Below are 21,845 nucleotides of genomic sequence, written 5' to 3' on the forward strand. Positions count from 1 at the left end.
TTAAACAAAGGAAAATGCATCGTCACGATATGTGAGTCAATACTGTAGATTTGAAGAAAGGAAAAAAAACAAGGCCATACGCATACATGCATAATTATAATATATCACAATGTGGCAGTAAAACGTTACAATTAAAAATATAAAAAAATAGATTAGAAAGTAAACTGTTAGAAAAGATGAATCGTAAAATGTAAATTTCTCGGTGATTGCGTACTGCCAACCGCAACCAATTCTTCAAGTGCATTGCAAAAGGAGAGAATCAATATATCGCATTTTCGCGCTTACATCCCATAGGGGCTTATGCATTTGCTGAACTAATAAAAAAAAAAAAAAAAAAATAGGAATCATAGTGAAAGAAATAAGAACTCGCTTATTTTCTTTTATACGTCGCGCAAAGTAAATCAATTTGCGCGTTGTGAGATAAAATCATCGAGATAAAAATCACGCTCGCGCCGATTTATGGCGAATTCGATCGCCGCGGAAAAGGATGCCAAAAAACGATTACGCACGAGCGACTTTTGCGAGAGAAAGAGAGAGAGGGAGCGATGCTAAACGAATCGTTCGTCTTTGTTTCTTTCTTTTTCTTCCCGTTCTTCGTTCAGAAACGTAGCGCGATAGAGAGGCCTTTACAGCCACGCGCGACTACTAGTAAGATGGATTATTGTGCAACGTAATTGCGTGGTTTGCCGTGGAAACGGCCAATCGCCCGGCTCCGACGTTTCGCCGCGGAGACTAGGTAGTAAGAAAAAGCTGATGGAAAACAGAAGTTGCGGTTGGCACTCGTTCGGTAAATCGCGCAATGCAAAACGAGCTGCGCCTGCAGCTGATACCTGATGCGCGAAATGATCCGCGGTAACAAAAGTGTCATCTCCGAGAGCGAAGGCGAAAAGCGAGACGTTGGATGCACTTTGAGGCAATGTGTCACACTTGTCAAATTTAAATAAAAATCAATTTCTTCTTACTATCTCGGTCAACGTATTATATACATATTAGTTATGATTGGTAATTAAATGTCGATCATAAACGTCATTAATTCCTACGATTTCCGTACATATAGTAATAAACTGCGTATGTGGATGTTGGTTACTGTCGTATTGCACAAATTACTCGCGACTTTCACTATTTTTCGCGAGGCGGTCGCTTATCTCAAGTGGAATATTATTATTATTATTACATGTATCGCGTTAGATGCATGGAGTATTATATAAATTATCGGCTAAACGGTGCCGGCAGGCGAAATCGAACGGTGTAGTATATACACGGATAATAATTTTCTCTCGTTTTCAATAAAGCAGAAACGAGCGGGAAGTTTGCGCTCGCCGCGTGACAAAGCGTCATAAATTTGCGCGCAGATTACGCGCAGTAGCGCGGCCGCGTTCCGCGAGAGGATAGCAAGCAAAAGAGCGTGGCGGCGTCGCGAGAGAGTGTGGGTAGGGAATAGGGTACACCGGCGAAGGTGAAAATAAGACGTAAACGAGAGAGTTGAGCGGTTTGCGTGCGGCGAACGTATAGGCAACACGACCGAAGAAATATCGACGACTTTCTTGCGTCGAATTCCTCCCTGCCCTCCTTCTCTTTCCTCCTCCCTCATGTTGCGCCATCGCGAAAGATCCGTTATCTCACCGCGAGGAGGGTATAATACTAATGTATCAATTTGCGCGTCGGTCAGATCGTTTAAAGTTTAAACTACTAGATAAATGTCAGACGCCCGTCGTCGCGCGGACATATGTTATTTCGCGAGACGCAGTTTTCCGCGAGGTTTTTCGCGCCAAGATAAATTAGACGAGATCGTTTGGCAAATTTTTTTTAAAGACAGAATTTCGATATGCGAGGCGAGGATTCAAGTCTATTCGCGAATAATGAGTCTCTCGAAGTACGGAGGTATCGGTATTCTCCTCTCGCGAGGGAAATTGCTTGACTTCAATTTTCCGAGCAATACCGCGAGAAGAACCGGCTATTTCCCTGTTTCTGACACGTCGGAGCAGGCTATATCCCGTGTTTTATGCGCGCGCCCGCTCACTCATAATCCTGTACACATTACATAAAAACCAGTGGAGTTACCCAGATGTAGCAGCCCCCCTTCTACACGGAGGTCAACGAAAATGCGTACTATTCCATTTACCGAGCAAGTGTAGAAGCGACGATCAGTCGAAAGGCTAATCGAAAGAGCGAGATCGCGAAGTAGGAACGAACAAGCGACGAGCAGAGGGGGAGGGCTCCGATTGCACGAGATAATTGAAGATAATTTTCTCGGCCTGTGGCCACGGCTCGTGCTGCCATGCCCACTTAACTTTCACGTAAGGGGATGTGGCCACTTAGCCGTTTACATGCTCGCTTACTCTCCATGCATATGTAAAGCGCCGTCGGTGGTTTCCCGGTGATGGGTATAGACGCGAGAAGAAGGGACAGAGGGAGAGAGAGAGCTACGAGAGAGAGAGGATCTTCCATGACTTATGACGTATTCCCGGAAGTCTAGGCCGCGAAAAGCTTTTAGTCGCGTCCGGAAAACCGCGATCCGGTAGCGTGCTTTGACGTATTCGCATGATGCTACATTTGACATTTATTTACGAATTTATAGCGAAAATAGTTTGGCGATGACGTATGTCCCACGTGCGTTCCTGTCACGCGAGGAAATGTCAAGTTGAAAATATTACAAGTCAAATTTGACAGATATGCAACAAATATTTGACGGGATTTTCTACGATATTTGTTGAAGAAAATTTCAAAGTAGATTTTCTCAAATGATGAAATAGCTTGAATTTCAATATTTATGAAGCGATGTAGACGTAAACAAGGCGCAATTATGTACTCGCCGATTACGGCGTTAGTGCCAGTGGTATTAATCTGACATTTCAATTTCTCCGGGCGCGCGCAAACAAGAAAGTAGGATAAAGATGACCCTATGCCAAGGAACCTCGGTGATTCGTATTATCAACAAGGTGCTCCTCGAGTTACGGTGCTGAGGAACCGATCGGTATCCGATCTCCTCTACAGGCGGAGGAGGGGGGATTTCTTCAATTTCACGGGTCTGTTCGTCCCCTTCAATTACCGGCACTTAACCAGCAATAATTAGACGTTTCGGGATTGGGTATCACGCCGGCGGACCTTTAAAGCGGATAAAAGCGAAGCGAAATAAAAGAGGAACATCCTTTTTCCACTCCTGTGTTCCTTTTTACTCTCTTCTTTTCCTTTTTCCCTATCAATGTCTCCTCCCGCCATTCACTTTCTTTCAATCCGCAACGGCAAACAAGAGTCGTCTCGGGGAGAATTGTCTCATCGATACATATTTGATTGAACGACTCTCTGTAGTCTTCTAATGGCGAGGGGACGGATATCTCGTAACTCTGTCGAAGAAGTAATCAGAAACTTCCCGCGATAATTGCGTTCGATAATTTCTTTCGCGTATTCCGTAAAAACGACGAGTCGAATGAATTATCGGCATAATATCGCGTAATATGCTTATCTCGATTAATAATAGATAAACACAGGAGATTGCATTCGTAATCAAGCAGAATGTGTTGGAAGTGCGTTTGAAATTCAAATTTTCAAGAAGAATTGCGATCTCTAGAAAATAGGTGTTTATATACAATTGATTTGCCGCAGCGCGGAAAGATACGTCATTTCTTCCTAGCAAAAGAGTCGGGAAATAATTCTCTTCGTATATATCTTTCTCTACATCTCTCTCTCGAGCTACCAACGCGCGCGAGGATATCGATCCGTCAAGATAATATCGTAGACACCGTTTCACAACCGCGCCGCGTTAATCTCGCAGATGATGACATTACGTGCCTCTACTACACCATACCAAATATCTCCCGATTCATCTCTCTTATCCGCTCGTTCACCAATACGCACACAATCGCTGCTTCCTTTCTTCCGACCGCAAACGAGAGAGGAGAACCGTCGTAAAATCCCGGAGAAGGACTATACCGGTCGGCGATACATATTTGATCGAACGACCGAACCGCGGTCGTCGGAAGGGGGGTAAGGTGGGACGGGTGGAGTTTTGATGAAGTGCCGGTAGCACGGGGCACGTACACACGGGGGGCAATACTAGACGTCTCGACGGTGGTGAAGCCGATATTTATTGCACCCGTGGGACACACACACGTATATATACATCTCGTCGGTATAACTCTGATATAACTAAATTCGCGTTTATGGGCCCCGCCCACAAACGCACGACGATAGTAGTTTCTATCTTTCTTAAAGGAGGAAACACATCTTCTAGCTCTACGAATCCATCGCGATGAAATGCCTGGAAGTTTCGAGGCGAAGCGGAAAGCGCTGAATCATTCGCGATGCTATTAAATTCTGGGATATCAGAGGAAGGATCTGGATCTTATCTGGTTCGTTCTCGGCCGAAATCGATTCCTCGCGCGAGTTCGCGCGTTGGGATAAATATCGTGTTGGGATAAATATGGACCAATCAGACGGGACGGATATAGAAGACCTGTCCGTGAATGTATTGAAATAATAAGATACTCGGATGAATTTCATAAAAGGGAAATGTCAATTTTAATTATGTCGAGCTGAAGATATTTTAGGACCCGTCAGGACTTCGCAGAAAAATTCATGCGCGAATAAAATGTCTTGTACGGAAATAGGAGTCATATATATACGCGTTTATAAAACCAACAATAAAATTTGTGAATTAAACGATAGGAATTTAGAATAGGAGATCCGAGGGTGAGCGAAATTTTAAACTAAATACCCGTCGGAGGACCTCTCGTCGCGCGTATTCGTTACGTTTTATAATACCCGCGACGCGAGGGTGGCTTTATGACGAATAAAAGCCTTCATGGGGAAGATGAAATTGCGATGCGTGGAGTGAAAAGTTACACGATGGCTCCCGTGCGTGCGCGAAAACGGGTGCCGTACAATTTTTATACGAGGTATTTTACACCTGTACTCCTCTCACCGTAAACTGCTTTCGTATTATGCCATCAGCGGCGAATAGAATAGAAAACGGCGACGACAACGTCAGCATGTTCGGAAAATTACCCGCGAAAAATAAAACTAATCTCGCAAACTGTAAAGACGCGCCAAGTTTCGTGTAAAAAAAATTTGCCAAACGCTCTAATCATTTTCCATATAAATCTGTGAAGTATTAATTCGCGCGGAGAGAAGGAATGAAAACTGCTTGGATCTCATTGTCAATGTACTTGAAGAACGTTATGCCGTACTCTCTGTAAATCCGCAATCTGCATTCCTTCGCGATTTAATCGTGATTGCGAAATAATGATCCAGTGAAACACTGACCTTGGTCCTGCATGCGTGGAAGTCACCGGCGATGTTCCTGAGATTGGCACCGACGCTCGTCCACGACTGCCTCTCGTTGAGGATCAGGCAGCAGCAGGAGCTACTGCCGCTGTTGCAGCTGCTCACCTCGATCGGGCCCGTCTCCATGATGGAACTCTCCGAGGCGAAGCGTCTTCGCGGCCGCGGCCTTGGGCTCGGCAGCGGCGCGCCGCCGCTGTTGACGCACTCGGGGAACTGGAAGGTCGCGTCTCTCATCGGGCTGTTGGGGACGGAGACTGTCACCTGGGGCGGTGGCAGCTGATCTACGGCCGACTGCACCAGATCCGGCAACGGCAGATTCGACAGATCCTCGGAGCTGCCGGGTTGCAGAAAGATCAGCAGAGGCTGCTGGGCCTCGGGACTGCGGGGCGCTCGATCTAAAAATAAAACAAAAAAACAAACATTTTCTTTTAAGACATTCTATAGCGATTTGCAATGCGTAAAAGTCATCTCGACATAATTGGGAAATCGACTTGGGATTCTCTCGTCGCGAATGCGTTTAACGAGCAGTCACGTGATGTGTAAATTAATAATGATCGCGTTTTACAGCTCCCATGCGCGAATGTAATAACACTCTGGGTATACTCGTGTCGCTACGCTTATAACGGCAATTGATTACACGCAAATTACGTCACACAATAGCGACTTTTCATTCCGGTGACTGGAATATGCCGAGACAGTTACTTCGCTTATAAGGTTTTAATACCACAAAGTGCTCGCTGCAAGGTAAGCATGCATGCAGTTCGCTTATGGCGAGAGCGACATTGTTGAGTAATGATCGCTTTAAAATTTCTAACGGATGATTCGACAACCTTCTACTCGTAGTTTCGACATTTGCTGCACGTTACGAGAGAGAATCTCTTGAGTCATATATACACACGACTTTATCTAAATAAAAATATATTATTAGAAATTTGATATCCAATCGTGCTCTCTAATTTCGCATAAGCGATTATTTTTTGCAGGATGTAATAAATATGTAGTTGCATTATAATCATGTTGGTGCTCAATTTCCCTGATACGAAGACTAAATTTAAATTCGCGAACGCATTTCTTCGATGATACAACAATCGTCAACAATATCATAATGAAAGACGTCAAACAGAATCAGGCTGTCTCGCGAGCTTAACAAACATATGCTTTGCTATCTATGCTTGGAATACGTGCGTTATCACGTCTCACGGCAGACTGCCTGTCTCGTGTCTAGATGTGTGTATGTTTTTATCTTCAGCAGCTACGATTTCGTAGAACAGTCCTCATCGATAAAGCCTCGACTCGAGGCTTCTGCTACCGAATGACACGCTTTCCACTGCGTACGTATGTCGTCGCTTATTATATTTGCCGTCGAGATAATATTCTTCTCTTTGCTATCGCTTCGTCGATAGCTAACAAACGCAGAGTTTTATTTATCAAACGACTACATCGTTTTTTCTCGAATTCGAGAAGAAGAGGATATTGTTTAATATCACCGAGACAGCTAGTTATAAATAAATATTTCTTCCCGTATAATCAATATATCAGATATACGATTGTATTGTCATATATATCGGCGCACGCAACGAGGAGATGACGTCATTCCTTCCCTATACAGAGAGATAACGGGGCATCACGGAGAAGACACTTGTCTCGCGCGCGTTACGAAACAGAATCGCGCGATATCATCACGCTCTTCTGCTCTCGCGGTTGCAACCTTGAAAGCCCGTCATACGAATCCGCGTGGTGAAAGCAGCATCTATCTATCTACCACACGCTGCTTACCGTACTGCGAGGCTCTAGAAACATTTAGACACGGCCACTTTTCATTTCGCGCGACGAATGGATGCGAAGATCCCCATGCGTGACAAAATAACAATCCTACCAGTCGTACATTGTCTCGTGGACTCTCTATACGCGCATCTATCCCTCTTTTCTTTCCCTCCCCCATGTTCCTCTTTTCTCGCGAGTAACCGCGCACATGGTTGCATCCTTGACATTTCGAGTAGAGGCCCCGGGGCTCTTTCACTTGTGCAACGGCACACACATTGTCGTCACCTACACTCGATTAAAGCCTCGTCGTCGCGGAATCTTCGATAGCGAGAGTCGAGAGTCTGCAGCATCCGCGACAGAGAGAGAGAAAGAGAGAGAAAGAGATGCAGTCGGCCGCACTTTTCGTTGCTTGCAAAACATATGTACGTAGTTCGACGCCCCGTTGCTTTCTACCTGCTTTTCCAAATGTCACTTGACGTGGCCCGCGTGAGAATGCTTTGAAAAGAACCTTTGCGCAGAGATTTATAATAATCGAACTCGATATTTATTATTACGACTTAAAGTGTGGCCTGAGATGGAGAGATTAGAAATAGTTGTCTATAATTCAGCCGCGAGACGTACATCGCTTTGGAAATTGATTTCTAATCGATTTAATTGGCTAATACGCACAAACACTAAAAGATATAAATCTGTGAGGAACAGCGTACACAGATGCATTTCGTAAGAAAACATAAAAGAATAAATCGAAAAGATTAACTGAGGCGTGCATTTATTTATCAAAGATAAGTTATCTTTTAGGGCTAGATAAAAATATCAATTATAACTTATCGAATGTACATATTGTGACAATGTATTATAAAATCGATTATCCTAAAATTGGATAAATATTATATAAAGAGAATATATGTATAAAGAGTAAGAAGGTAGAAATAATACATATAATTAAATAACATTACGTTAATAAAAAGATTTCTATTTATATTTCAAAACGAGATATTGACTAAGTCTCTTAAAATTTCAAAGAAAAACTCGACAAAGTATTTCCACTTTACGAAAAACACACACGGCGATCTCACGCGGTTTCGTATCACCTTTGTTCAACGGCGTGTACCGAAAAGCTCGTCGTAGCAAATCGCTGAAAAGGGCATAAAGTTCCGGCACTGCTGGAGCGCGCGCGCGCGCGAGACTCATAAAAGGCGAAGGTTGCTTCGCGAGCAAAAAGTGCAGCGCGCACGTGGCCAACACCCGCATGCACTCTTCATGGTCTCATATGTGTGTACTTTGGCGTATATATCTGGATCGAGCTATGTGCACACTCCGAAGGATAGAGACGTCGACCGACAAAGAGAGAGAGAAGAAAACACAGAAAATAGAAAGAAACGCGGTATATACCTATTTATACGCATACACACACACATGTGTATATATGTATATATACGAATGAGAAGAGGGAGGGAGGGAGAGGGAGAGAGAGAGAGAGAGAGAGAGAGAGAGAGAGAGAGAGAGAGAGAAGGGCAAATAGATGAAATAGGACGGAGAGAGAGAAGAAAAGAAAGATCAACACGGAGAGAAGGAGAGAGAGACGAAGACGGTAGCATATGCGAGCACGTGAGTCACATGGAGCGCCCTTTGTACATAAGCGCAACGCAACTTGTTACAGTGTATGCATGTAACGGCGCGAGCCAGTTCGGTTCTGTATAGGTGTACGTGTGCACGCGCGCAGTGAACGCACAAAGAACCTCTCTCAAGGCCGCTGCACGGTATATATACGTACGTAGCATCGCGTATATATATACGTATACGCGAAATGCGTAAAATGCACCTCGGCCCTTGCACCGCATGCGCTTCTCTGCGCTTCTCTCTCTCTCTCTCTCTCCTAGCGTGTGACAATCGAGCGTTCTTTTTATCGCGCTTTACTCTATTACATACTTTTCCGGAACAATGAAGTAGCACCCGAGAGATACGAGAGCACGTAATCGTAACTACGTCATTTCATTTCACAGCCTATCGTGGCTCGACCGTGATTTCCCATCTTGGAAACACGTCGAGATGTATGTCTTGAGCACAATATATGCTTAGCCGATTGCTAATTGGTGTGTTTTCTTAAGCGTGGCATTTTTATCGAGAATTGCGCTCAATTGCTATTTATGCTAATTAAATGTAATTTCACATCCCGAGAGTATAAATTTCACTATTAAATTGTACTGTGGCATAACAAAAAAAATGAATAAAGAATCTTGAAATCTTTTCATTCATTTGGCAAGGTTTATGATATAATTAATCGCCCAATCAGACATTATATCATTAAATATCGTCCGATAGAATTATTTGGATAAAAGTAGAATCGTAAATTCACTTTTGTGCAGCGACAATAACTCGCGAGATAAACGTTTCGAACAAAAGCCCCGGATTCATTGTGTATTCGGATCATGTCCGACGATGTCGAATATATTATATGTTTCGAGGGGGATTATATACAAAGCGCGCGAGGTACCAATCGAAAGGTTACAACCAACGTAACGATGCATCGCCGATCGATCGCAGGGCCAAACAGAAAGGTCGCTCTGTCAGATTCGCGGCGCATTGCGTTTAATAACTGATTAATAAGAGGCGTCATTATCTATCGGAGATTTTAGTATGCCGAGAATATACCAGGCGCGTTATCCCGCAATTGAAATGGTGAAAAAAAATACGTGCCGCAATAATTCTTGCTCAATGCGCGATTGACTCGGAATTTAATTATATTCCGTACACGACTGTCATATTCAATATTTATAAAAGAATACTGTCAGAGATCGGTTAAAATAATTTGTAAAAGTTTAGCGTACTAAATTTTATTCAAAAAATTTGCTTGGAAAAATTACAGAACTAATAATAATTAATGACTGACTATTTATTTGTGACCATTCGCGTTCGTTCTCGTTTGCTCCGGACGCGATTTTACGCGGCGGGTGCAATTTCGGCGTCGATCCGGTGCAACAATCACGATTATTAAGCACAACGGTCGTCCTCCTCTCTTCCCCAGTTACCGTCATTATTTCGCGAATACTCGGTAATAATCGGACGAGTTTTGCTCGCGCGCGAGAGCGGAAATCGATTCCGCGAAGAGGCGATTCGCCGAAGAGGCAACGATCTGCGATGCAAAGGCGCAGCGCGGCTCTTCGAGAAACGCGCGTTTCGGGACACGTGCAGTGCAGGATGTGTTTCGTGAGTCGCGAAAATTAAATAAAGTACCCTCTCCCTCCCTCCATTCTGCGTCGTTCCCGCTGTTGCACTTCCTCGCGATTGTCTCATTCTTTTATCGCCTGTTCGTCGTTTCACGTGGTTCCCTCCCGTCACGGTTCCTCCCTTCCTTTCCCTTCCCCCATTCGCCTCTGATAAATTTGTAGAGCGTGATTCGAGTCCATCACTCATGTGTGAAGGTAGAAGACAAAGCGATAAAAGAGAGTGTTATTTATTCGTTTCGTGCTTCTTACGAAGTGTCACTTGTCAGTTTTCTATTTTTTCGCCTCGTCGTTTCCTTTCACACCCGCGATAACAAATTATTAAAGTTTCTTGCACTTGTTATATATGTATATATATGTAATTTGAATAATAATAATTTAAATTTCTCTTAATAAATTACATATTATTCTCAAAAAAATTTCTGACATTGATGACATTTAGAATTATTTTACTGCGAGGAGCTACGTCGAGAATCGGTTCGAATGCTCGCGAGTGTGTTTATCGTCGCATCTTCTTCAGCGCATAAGTGGACGCTTATTTTCGACTCTCGAAAAGTGCGTTTTGTGCGATGCGTAGAGCGCGAAGATCGCGCAAAGGCGGGCCGAGGACATTAATCAGCGTGGCATTCGGGTGTCTTAAAAGAGAGAGAGAACTGCGCGCCTTTGGTTAGCTGTATTTCATCAAAAATACGCAGAAGATAACGTCAACAACGAGCGTTGCGCATGCAACCAGAAGTTATTTTTAAAAATTGCCAAGGACTTTAATTAGTATACAGGGGGGGTCTCTCTCGTCACCGTGACTCACGTGCGCGTCTCAAGTTACTTCAACGAGTACCTAACTGAATTGTCACGCGATGGAGAATCGCGAGGAGCGAAAGAGCAACAATTTGAAGAGGGGTGAGGACGTGTAAAGAGAATAAAAAAAAACAATTCGTTCCGCGCTTTGGAGGACCACAAGGACCGAAATGCATGCACACTTGATTTTTTACGCTCGATGAAATTTCGATGACAGATCGCGATAAATATATAATACGAGTCTCGGCGCGCGCAATCTCGGCGGCGGCGCAGGAGGAAAAGGTTCGCGTAGATAACATCTGCCGAATTTCATGAGCCGGTGGATACGCGTGCTAGCCCCTATCTCATTCTGGTCTACCAGAAACGCGCGGCTTCAGGAGACCGTAAAAATGTTTTACACCGCGCGCAATGTTTGCCGCATATATGGGAGAGTGGAGAGCAAAGAGCAGATATTATCTCCTCGATGAATTATTAATGTCGCTGCAGGTAGTTAATACCCACTACACAAAAATTAGCGAAGAGCCTCTGTGTTGACTGCTTCAATCAGCGCATGGAATTAACAAACCGGAAAGATGCGCGTCCGTCGAAGATAAATATTCATTTGCGGGGAATATGAGCAACGACCTCATTAGCTACGAGCGTTGATTGCAAAATGATTCATAAACGATGAAACAAAAAAAAAAAAAAAATGACGAGCGGGAAACAAGTTACTGGTATACTGGCTCTTTAGAATCATTTGGATGTTGTGGAAAATTTAGTTAGGTAAATAACATCTATATACGCTTACTTTACTGAATTAATGATTATATATTTCTAATGCACCGATATTACTTCATCGTGAGGCGTGGATTATTCAAGTTTAACTATCCTTATGTAATTATAATAACAGATTTAAACGCGAGTCATTATAGAATCTCGAACGGATACGGTGGTTAATAATTAGATACTGAAACAAGTGCGATCTAGAGTGACTTCTTGTTTACTATTCTATATTACTTTGAACCGCATTATTACATTCTATATTCCAATACGATTCCTTTATCTCGATCAGCGACGCTTGCATAACGATCGACGACCGCCCCGACAATTAATTAAACGTCCACTTCTGTCCGTGGAACACGCGTTTATTATCGTTTGCTTTTCGCGCGTATGCTGATTTATCGACATTTAACGAGGCATCATCTCCGAGAGAAAAAATTACGGAGTAACGGAGAGAGAAAAATTCGATAAGCTCGACGGGCGAATAGATAAAAAGAAGCGACGTCGTGCCCTCGAGTGTGTCTGCCTTGCGACGAGATAAAGCGCGGTTTACACGCGCTTCCGACGATAACAAATCGCCGATGTAAAAAAAAGAGAGAGACAAGATCGAGGGAAGGGAAGATCGGAGGATCTCTCCGTCCGAGAGCGCGAGGGATGCGATGAATTTTTGAAGAATTCTGTCAATAGCAGTCGCTCTCTCGCCGAGTATATATGAATGGTGGAGAGACCCGGCACAATCTGCAATGACGAATTCCTTTCAATATTTCATGAGGTCTATAGACTCTCCAGTCGCTCCGTTCTCTCTCTCTTTCTCTTTCATCCCGACGAACATCGATCGTCCGTCTGCCGCAACTCTAAGTGGGATATCCTTCGATAAAACAAGCAAGTCATAGACGTCGCGGATTTCACGCATGATTTGTCGACGACGAAAAAGTTTCTACATTAAATGTAATTAACGATTTCTAATTATATATTCATATAAGTTAGAGATGGTCGAGAGGTGTCGTTTCAAATGCGGTTTTAGCGCGTGGATGGAGATAGATATCCAGTCGAAAATTGTGAGCAGCTGCTACGACAAGAGAGGATTTACGAGAGGGAGATAGAAAGAGAGTAACGTAATACGAAGTTCAGTGTCAAGTGCGTATCGCGTTACACGAACGTCACCCGATCTTTCTCGTACCGAGAAATCGAACTCCTCCGATTAGAGCGATCCCCGATCATTTGATTCGGTTCTTATCAGGACACGTTTGTGGGAAAGAGGCGCAAAGAGAGAAGACAGTGCGAGAGATAAGTCGAATCACGTACATATATGTCACGTTTAATCCGTAGCGTGTCGTTTCGGGAATTTCTCTGAAAATCGACTTTGCGCGAATGACAAGTATCTATACATACATATTCAAGTACTTGGCGTTAACGAGTTGACGCTCACTCGAGCGTGATAAAATTCCGAGTAAATTCTTAGCCTCATTAGAGTGAGCGACGTTTGGATTGATAGTATCTCTCTCTTAAAAAGGCAACGAAGGACAGAGGTGGCGATCTTAAAATATATATACGCGCGTAATCGCGACGATCATCGCGCTCTCGCGAAGCGTTTGCCGTTCGCGCGCGACGATACGAGGGAAGTTTCTTCTGCAAATGTGTTACGAGAAGACTCTCTTCTTCTGTGCGCGCGCGGGGTGCCCACAGCTGTTCCTATAAATAACAACCCCCGATTTGATGCAACCGCGCGAGTGCTCGCAGCAGCAATTCTCTGCATCTTCTCTCTCGCGAAAGCGCGGCAACTATGGTTATTGACCCTCGGGTAATGCGCGAGCCCGGCACTATTTCCGTTCGCGAAATAATGGGCCGCGAGCATCGTAACGTGTGATTTAAACGCGCGCAAGGATGGATCCCGCAGGTCCGATGCGTCGACTACGTAATCCAATATAAATGCGAGACACATTGTTCCAAATTGCCCATTACACGTGTGCAGATATATTTGAAGAATATTATTTTTTTAATTTTTCGCTATACTCTCTCTCTGTTTGTTTGTCTCTTATATCTTCTAAAGATCTCTTATATTTAATAAATTTCATTATCTTTTATGTAAAAGATAATATATATATATATATATATATATATATATCTTATCCTGAATTTTTTGAATAAATAATTGATTGATTGCCAGATTAATAATTATGGATAATTATATTATAGATAAATTAAGATAATAAATCTTCTTTGATAAATAGAGTAAAATCAAAGATAAACTTTTGATATTCGTAAATCAAATGATAAGGTTTTTGAAATTTCACAATTTTGTTAATAAATGAAAATTACGCGAATGGCAAAATAAGAGCAGCGTGTGTTCGCATTAAAACGATGTATTACGATTGAAGATTTGATTATTGTCCCTGGGACATAATTACGTTCTACCTGATGTACAGCTTTATTCGCGCAGCAAAATGCAATAAAATATATTATACAATAAAACGAGGGATTTATCCGCGGATTACATTATCCATCATGGTCGCGAAAGATTAAATCTCCATAAATTATTCGTTGTACAAACGATATTCATTAACGACACGGTTCGAATAACCGCCAAGTGTAATGTGCGGTTGCCGCACACGCAATCTCTCTCTGCCTCATTCTCTCAATATAATTTTTAATGCACCGAAGTAATATATTTTACTGCACAGTCTACAGAGACTTTTTCGATCGCGATTATCAAACTGCAACGCAATTAAATGAAGCAAGAAAATATTATTATGTCTGTCGTCCGTCAATAAAATTTTAATCGCGATTCTGCTTTACTTGAAAGCCTCCAATGTTGAAAATTTATCATTTTTAGTCAATCGAGATTGCGCGACAGCAATCTTTTACACACATACTGATCGATGTACACTATAATAATATTTTTATTCGACTCTCTTGCGGATTTTCTATTAATTTGACAGAGCGCATCGAGGTATAAAGAGAGAGAGAGAATAAACGAAACAGTGAAAGAGAGAGAGATCAATTGATGTCACTTGCGATTGATAGCCGCAATCTCTTTGTGAAATGCGCCGGCACGATCGACAACCGAGATTTGGGCTTCGTCGCGGCATCAGTTGCGCGTTTTATAGTGCGTTTTACTGCGTGTGCTGCGACTGACCAGAGAGTAATCTTTTTTTTTTTCTTTTCCTTCTCTCGCACTCGTCTATCCCCTTCGCCCACATCGCCGATCCTTTTCGCTCTTCTGGCCTCCTCTCTTTTCTTCGTAAAGGAGGCACGACCAACAGAGCAGGGTCATGGCCGGACATTTCTCGTCTGCCGTACTCTCTTTCTCTCTTTCTGTTTCGCTCTACACCCACATTACATCTGTTCTATTCGCGTGTAAATTCCCCTCCTCCTCTCTCGTAAAGCTGAATTTTAATGCATGCCGAATATGAGCCATCGTGATTTCACGAGACATGTCCCCTCGCATCATCGAATAGATCTGTGAGTGACTTTTCTAAATGAAAATTGCCAATTGCAGGAATGGGACGATTTATGGGTGACGTGTATCGCGTTATTTATTTTTAAAAGCTATCTAACCAGTACACACTTTTCAATCAAAAAATGGCAAAATTGTTGAAACGTGTCAAAAAAGAAAAATAGATTTATGTTGACATAACACGAATTAAATATCATGATAGGTATTTTTATACATTTTCCTTAATGTGAAAGAATAATTTTTTTATTGAAATAGAGTTGTACAATTTATTTGAAACGTTATATTTTATAATAAAAAAAATATGTGTTTGCAAACTTTGTATTTCAAAATAGGATCGTCAAAATACGATTTATACGAGGACACTCTAAAGATTAAATTAAAATGAGTATATACCATTTCCGCAACATGATGTAACGTTCGTCAAAAATAATGCCAGGATATTATAATTGCAAACTGTCTTATAATTTTTTGTCTAGAGTGACGTCAAAGACGCCCGAGGTATTGATCAAAGTTGAAAGTCAAGGTGTCTAGAGATTTCGTTACCTGGACCGAACAACATTTTTCGACGGTGATTCATGAGGAACAATGACCCCGATCAATAGTGCAATTTTCGACAATATAGTGCAACGAATGTAAAAAACCTCAAGTTTCTCCAATCCTCGAAAAGCAAAGCAAGTAAAAAAAAAAAAAAAAAAGGTTCATATCCTTGGTGAAAATTTAATTGTGCAAATATAATTGACAATATTGCTTTCTCCTGTCTAATATATTTTAAGTTTTATTTATCTGACAAGATAAATAAAAAATGTGCATGTAATTTCAATATTGTGTTTTCAATAGATTCACTTTTTTAGTATGCTTTTTTAGATATGCACGTTGACGGATATATTTTTCGGAATAGCTTCTATGAATTATTCGCAAGGCGTAAGAAATTAATCACGCTGGGCGCAGAAATTAAAATGTCACACGTGGGTCCCTCTCATATTTCTTGCGCTGCTTCGAATTGTTCCCCGCTACAACCACATGTTGCACTCTAGAATTCTGACCGAGATCTTATCGACCGCTCTCGTTACACTATTCTCGTTTTGATAGCTTCACCAATCTTTGATAATTTTAATGTTTTCCTCCGATAATTTTAATGCTTTATGCAGCATCATTACACAATCATTACACAAGTAATAGCTTTAAAAACTGGTAAAACTTATGTTAAATACTTACGAAACCGTCATGAAAAAATCAAGGGATTGTTTCGCTTTTATAATTTAGACAATCCAAGTTTATTGGACAATCGTAATTGTGATGTTAAATAAAAATATAAAAAAATATAAAAAAAAACACAGTAGTCTTTTCATATTTTATTTATTATCCTGCATAACACTATTTCGCTCATTATTTTATAATCTACGAATATGCAAACATAAATAAATGGGAAAACGGGAATGGGGCATGCTGCGCTTTATTTCCAACAATTGCGTTGTGCAATCGATAGATGTGTCAAGGGATACACAGGAATAATCCCCAGTCTCATGATAATCACTCTCAAAAAGACCAGAAAACGGCAAATCCTCTTTCACGTCATTACTCTCAATCTCCATTATATTTTTCCAACTACCGTAACGAAATAAATTTTGCCTATATCTATATGTTCTCCGCAGCGAGCTATCAAAAACAATCCATATATTTACAATTTTCCTGTATAATTTTTTAACTTTTTTAAAATTTTTGCATCAATCTCTTTCTCTCTCTCTCTTTCTCGTTCTCTTTATGTACACACGGTCTCATTAATAAATGTACGCATATATCAGTGCATATATGCATTTCCCATATATGCCTCGACATATGGCTAAATGCGGCTAATGCGTTAAGGTCATTAATGACCATTTGCGCGCCCGAACAATTATCAACAAAATCATTTCGCTACTAATCTTGGAGTCGACTTACAATTAGTCAGCAGTTTCAAGTATGTAACAAATCGACTGTTAGTAATTCTCTTTTTTTTTCCTCTCTCTCTCTCTCTCTCTCTCTCTCTTTCTCTCTCATTCCGTCCGACAAATAGCTTATTGTGACAAGTTGCGATACGCGCAAATAGCGAGGTACATCGAGACGCACGTGTACAAACATTTTATAATATCATACAACTCACGATTTCGCGACGGATGGTGGGCGTTCCTGCTCCGGATGGTATTGTGCAGACACATGTATAGCTGCAGCATCAGCCGCTGCTCCTCCGCCGTTCGCAACCTCTCATCGTTGTCGTCGCTGGGCAATGAGAATGGTACCGCCATGGTGCGCTTTTCTTTGCTCCTTTCTTTTTTTTCTTTTCGTTCTCAATCGCAGACGCAAGTAGACGTGCGCCTTGCGTTGTGCGTATCAAACTCCACGTGTTTCCTGCTTCGCCCTGCAACGACGCACTCTGCAACGAAAGCAAGAAATGGTTCGTGGTTGAGTTCGCACTATTCACTCTCCTCTCGCACCTTAATCGTCCGTTCAGAGTCTTCGAACGATCTCTCTCTCTCTCTCTCTCTCTAGCTATCTATCTATTTATCTATATGTATAGTTTCTCACACCGAGTCGCGCGGCGGATATTAGAACGCGTATTAGACGCAGCACACGTGGCCGTTTTCAGTTCACCGGCGCACGCACGCTTTCAACGTTCATCGTAGAGAGTCGCACGTGGTGCGCACTCCGTGTATTATTGTATGCATGTACGTGTTGATCAGAAAGAAGTGTCACTATTTCTTTTCTCGCGCAATCGATCGGAGGACAGCCTCCTCTCGTTCGAGGAAACTGTCTATGCGTCTCGAAAGTACTGATCACTTTCACGCTCTCAGCCACTTCGATGGGAATAATCGCAAGATACGAGTAACTGTCCCTTTCCGCGAACTACCGCGTTCGGAGGTACGAACACTTGGAACTCGGAGTACGCAGAACTTTCGCAAAAAAATCGTGTCGCGCGAAATCCTCACCTCGAAAAAGTCGAAAAGCGGGCGTTCAATGTCCTCCGCACGGTGGTCTGACGGCCGCACCAGTTGATTCACGTCTCACTCAAGCAAAGAGTATAAACACCATAGACAAGGGTAGGTCGTCGTCGTCGTCGTCGTCGTGCGAGATTAATCTTGCAACACGACACGAGATCGAATCGTTCTGCGTCGACGACAACACCGTCACGGAGTTAACGACACGATGAACTGTGGTCCTCTCTTTGGCGCGATATATCACACGCGTGTAAAAAAGGCTCGGCGGCGCGCCGAAAACAAGAGTATACAAAACGGGAGACGAAAGCGGGTAATAAACTACTGCACGAACAACACGAGATCTCGACTGAGCTCAGAGTAACGAGAAACACGTCTATTCTCCTCGAGGTCTGGCGTGGTAATGATTCTGTGCTTTCGCAGTGACTCGGTCCGCACGTTCTGCCTTGAGGCAGCACAACCGGCTCTGCTCTACCCTTACTCCGCTTCACTCGCGCGGCCGATTGGTGAACGGTGGGGACCAGTGCGCGCGCAACTCTCTCTCGTAGTGAGAAATAAAGCGACTTGGTGAGGGTAGTCGATTTACTCCCAGGGTGGGGTATGCGCGCGCGCGGGGAGCGTGACAATACATTGTCTGCTCCTCGGACGTCGCGAGCGAGCTCCGTTTGAACGCCAATATTTACTGCAATCATGCGTTTGCAGTCGCCAGATACACGATGTGTCCAGTGTACTCGACATGAATTATTTATTCATATATATGTGTATACGTATATATATACATATATATATCTATATATTTCAGGAATATTTACGTTATATAAAGGAGATGGATGCAACTGATAAAATTTTTGACGTGACTATGACAAGACAAAGAAACTGTTCCGATCCGAGACATAAAGTCATCACTTTTTATCGAAGCTAAATAAATGTAAATATTTTTTTAAAAAAATATCGCGTACATTCTTTCCATATCATGACATTTGATAGACGTTGACAAGGGTGAGGGCGACTCGTTCCATGCTTGGAAGATGCAAGTGCATTTTTGCTACGCGATCTTGGACAGAACGGAGCGTGTAGCACGTAGCAATGGGATCTCTCGACGAGAGAGAGAGTGAGAGGCCACGCACACATTCGCGTGCACTACCGGGGCCATAAAGGCGCGTATGACACTCGAGCGCAACTGCGCAGTTTATACGACCAAGTACGATCTTTGTACAGGGGTGGGATTTTCGACCGCCAATCGAAACTGTTTATATTATCTCGATTTAAAAAAAAAAAAAAAAGGAAAAAAAGGAACTGAAAAAGGAGCTGAAAAAGTTAAACGAAATTCTCGTTCGTGATTCTAATTTCGATTTTCAGATTTTACTGCCTCTGTTATAAAAATTTATTTTTAATGTCGGGATATTCTTTTAATGAGTAGTTTCGATTCGATTGCACAGTGACGAAATAGACGCGTGCATCATCGATATTAATGATAAATATTATTGCGATAATACTGACGATAATTGTTAAGCTCTCTCCGTTTATACTCTCTCCGACGACTATAATAGACGCTCGGGTGATAACGAGCATCGGTGTCAAAGATTAACTCGAATCGCTCGAATGACTATATACAGAGTTAATGAGCTCGTGCTTATAATTAATTAGGAACGGATGGGCGAAACGGACATGAGCGAACGGACTCGCGCTTAATTTTCCGATAATTTGTGACGACGCGAACGATATTCACGATATGGTATATATCGCGCAGCGCGTTAAATCTTTTTTTCTTTCTCTTTTTTTCGTACAGTCGATAAATGGACGAACAGAGAGAAACAAAAACGCACAATATGCTCCTATTGCGCGCGCTGATTCATGATGCACACACATATGCATACACATATACACACACACATACAATAAGCTACGGAGTGCGACTATATAAATAAATATGAGCGTATTGATTTGCGCGTACATGCACAATCTGCATGAAAAACGGGATCCCGCATTCAACACGAATCAAGAAAGAAAATCGGTATCGCCATTGATATTATTCTCTTTATTGCACACATACAATTCGCGTAATATATTCGCCGAATTTTAAATAAATTATGACGCATCCTGCAACGAAATGCAATCGCATTGCAGAACAAAAGCGCATATACTTATTGTATGTATCCTCCGAAATTCTTCTCAATATTTACATATCTAATTTTAATATTTATAATACAATGATGCGGGAATAAGACTGGTACAAATTCAAATCACAGCAAAATCGAGTGCACTTCACCCCCTACGAATTTCCACTTACCGAATTGCATAACGTAATGTAACCGTAAAAGACGTGCGCTTTAAACAGAGTCTCGAGAGCGTAAACGTGCGTGCCACTTGAATCGATGGGCGATCGAGGTCTGTCCGCAGCATGTATATGTGTCCATGTGTGTATACACATGGGCAAGAGAAGGAAGAGGGAGAGAAAGAGAAAGCGAGAGATGGATAGAGAGAAGAGATTAATTCTAGGAGCGGAGACGCGCAGGGACAGATATTGTCACTGGATATCAAATGCGGGAGTTAAAGGCCAGGTGAATCTCGGCGCGTCGCGTCGGGGATGACGTTACAGAGAGATGACATTACCACTATAGATCGTGGAAATCGGAGTCGATGTGCGCTGAGATGTGTGCGCGCGACCATAGACCATTTCAACGTCGGGTATCGATGGATCGATGTTTATATCAACCGCGGCGCGATATGACACACGAGTCAAGTGATACCGAAGATAATTTTGCGCGTGCGAATTTGCAGCGGATCCTCTCTCTCTGTCGACGCCCGAGATTTATCGAGCGGATCGATACGCGCTTATCGCGTATATCTCGCAGGAACTACTTGTTATTTGAAAGAGGCGTCACTTCTCCAAAACCAATTGTCTCGACGTACGCAAAAGTAAAAAGAAGACGAACGAGTTGTTGCCGTCATTATACGAGTCGATTCTCTTAACAAGGTTAAACTTTGTTACGAGAGAACTTTGAAGAATATTCTGATACTTATTTTTACGCGTGAAAAAGTAGACTTCATTTAAGCCGCGAGAAGAGATGAGGAAGGCGTAATTGGAATTATATTACACAATCTGTACAATATAAAATGTCTCGACAGATAAGATTAAGATCGTTAGCTATATTTAGAAAGTATACAAATAATTACATTATTAGTGTGTATAAACAGATAATTGATTGAAATGGAGTTTAAATAATTATAAAATGCGGCAAGCAATCGGAAAAAACTTTAAATCGTTAAATTTGTCAGACTTAATCTTTTTCTTCCTCGCGTTTCGACAAGATAATTGTCAAACTTTTAATAAGTAGTTCAATCAATATCCGAGCAAAATTATTCTTCACGATTCTTTCACGATAGTACGATTACACACATGAAATCACAACATGAAATCTCTGATTAAATTTTTATTACACACGTCACGCTTTCTTTATCACTTTCCAGAAATTTTATCATTGATTATATCGATAGATTGTACCCGTCCTGCGGAATCGTATCGCGATTACAATCTATTACCCTAATAATTACTTATTAAGATAATAGATTAAATAATTTAAATAACCGGCT

At 42.1% G+C, this 21,845-nt stretch overlaps 1 protein-coding gene across 1 annotated transcript in view; it reads right to left on the reverse strand.

Annotated features, from left to right (window-relative positions):
* LOC145937003 (uncharacterized) overlaps positions 1 to 18,722 on the reverse strand; it is a 30,375-nt gene extending 11,653 nt beyond the window's left edge. Inside the window, exons 1-3 of the mRNA XM_083039729.1 lie at positions 18,246 to 18,722; positions 17,423 to 17,692; positions 5,263 to 5,678 (exon numbers count right to left, since the gene is read on the reverse strand). Of these exons, the coding sequence (XP_082895855.1) occupies positions 5,263 to 5,678; positions 17,423 to 17,564 (558 nt within the window). The 5' untranslated portion in view covers positions 17,565 to 17,692; positions 18,246 to 18,722. The remainder of the gene's footprint in view (positions 1 to 5,262; positions 5,679 to 17,422; positions 17,693 to 18,245) is intronic.
* Positions 18,723 to 21,845: the final 3,123 nt, after the last annotated feature.

Source organism: Prenolepis imparis, unplaced genomic scaffold (genome assembly GCF_030444845.1).
Source record: "Prenolepis imparis isolate NDT839.2.m4 unplaced genomic scaffold, iyPreImpa1.0 SCAF_6, whole genome shotgun sequence".
Classification (NCBI taxonomy): Eukaryota; Metazoa; Arthropoda; class Insecta; order Hymenoptera; family Formicidae; genus Prenolepis; species Prenolepis imparis.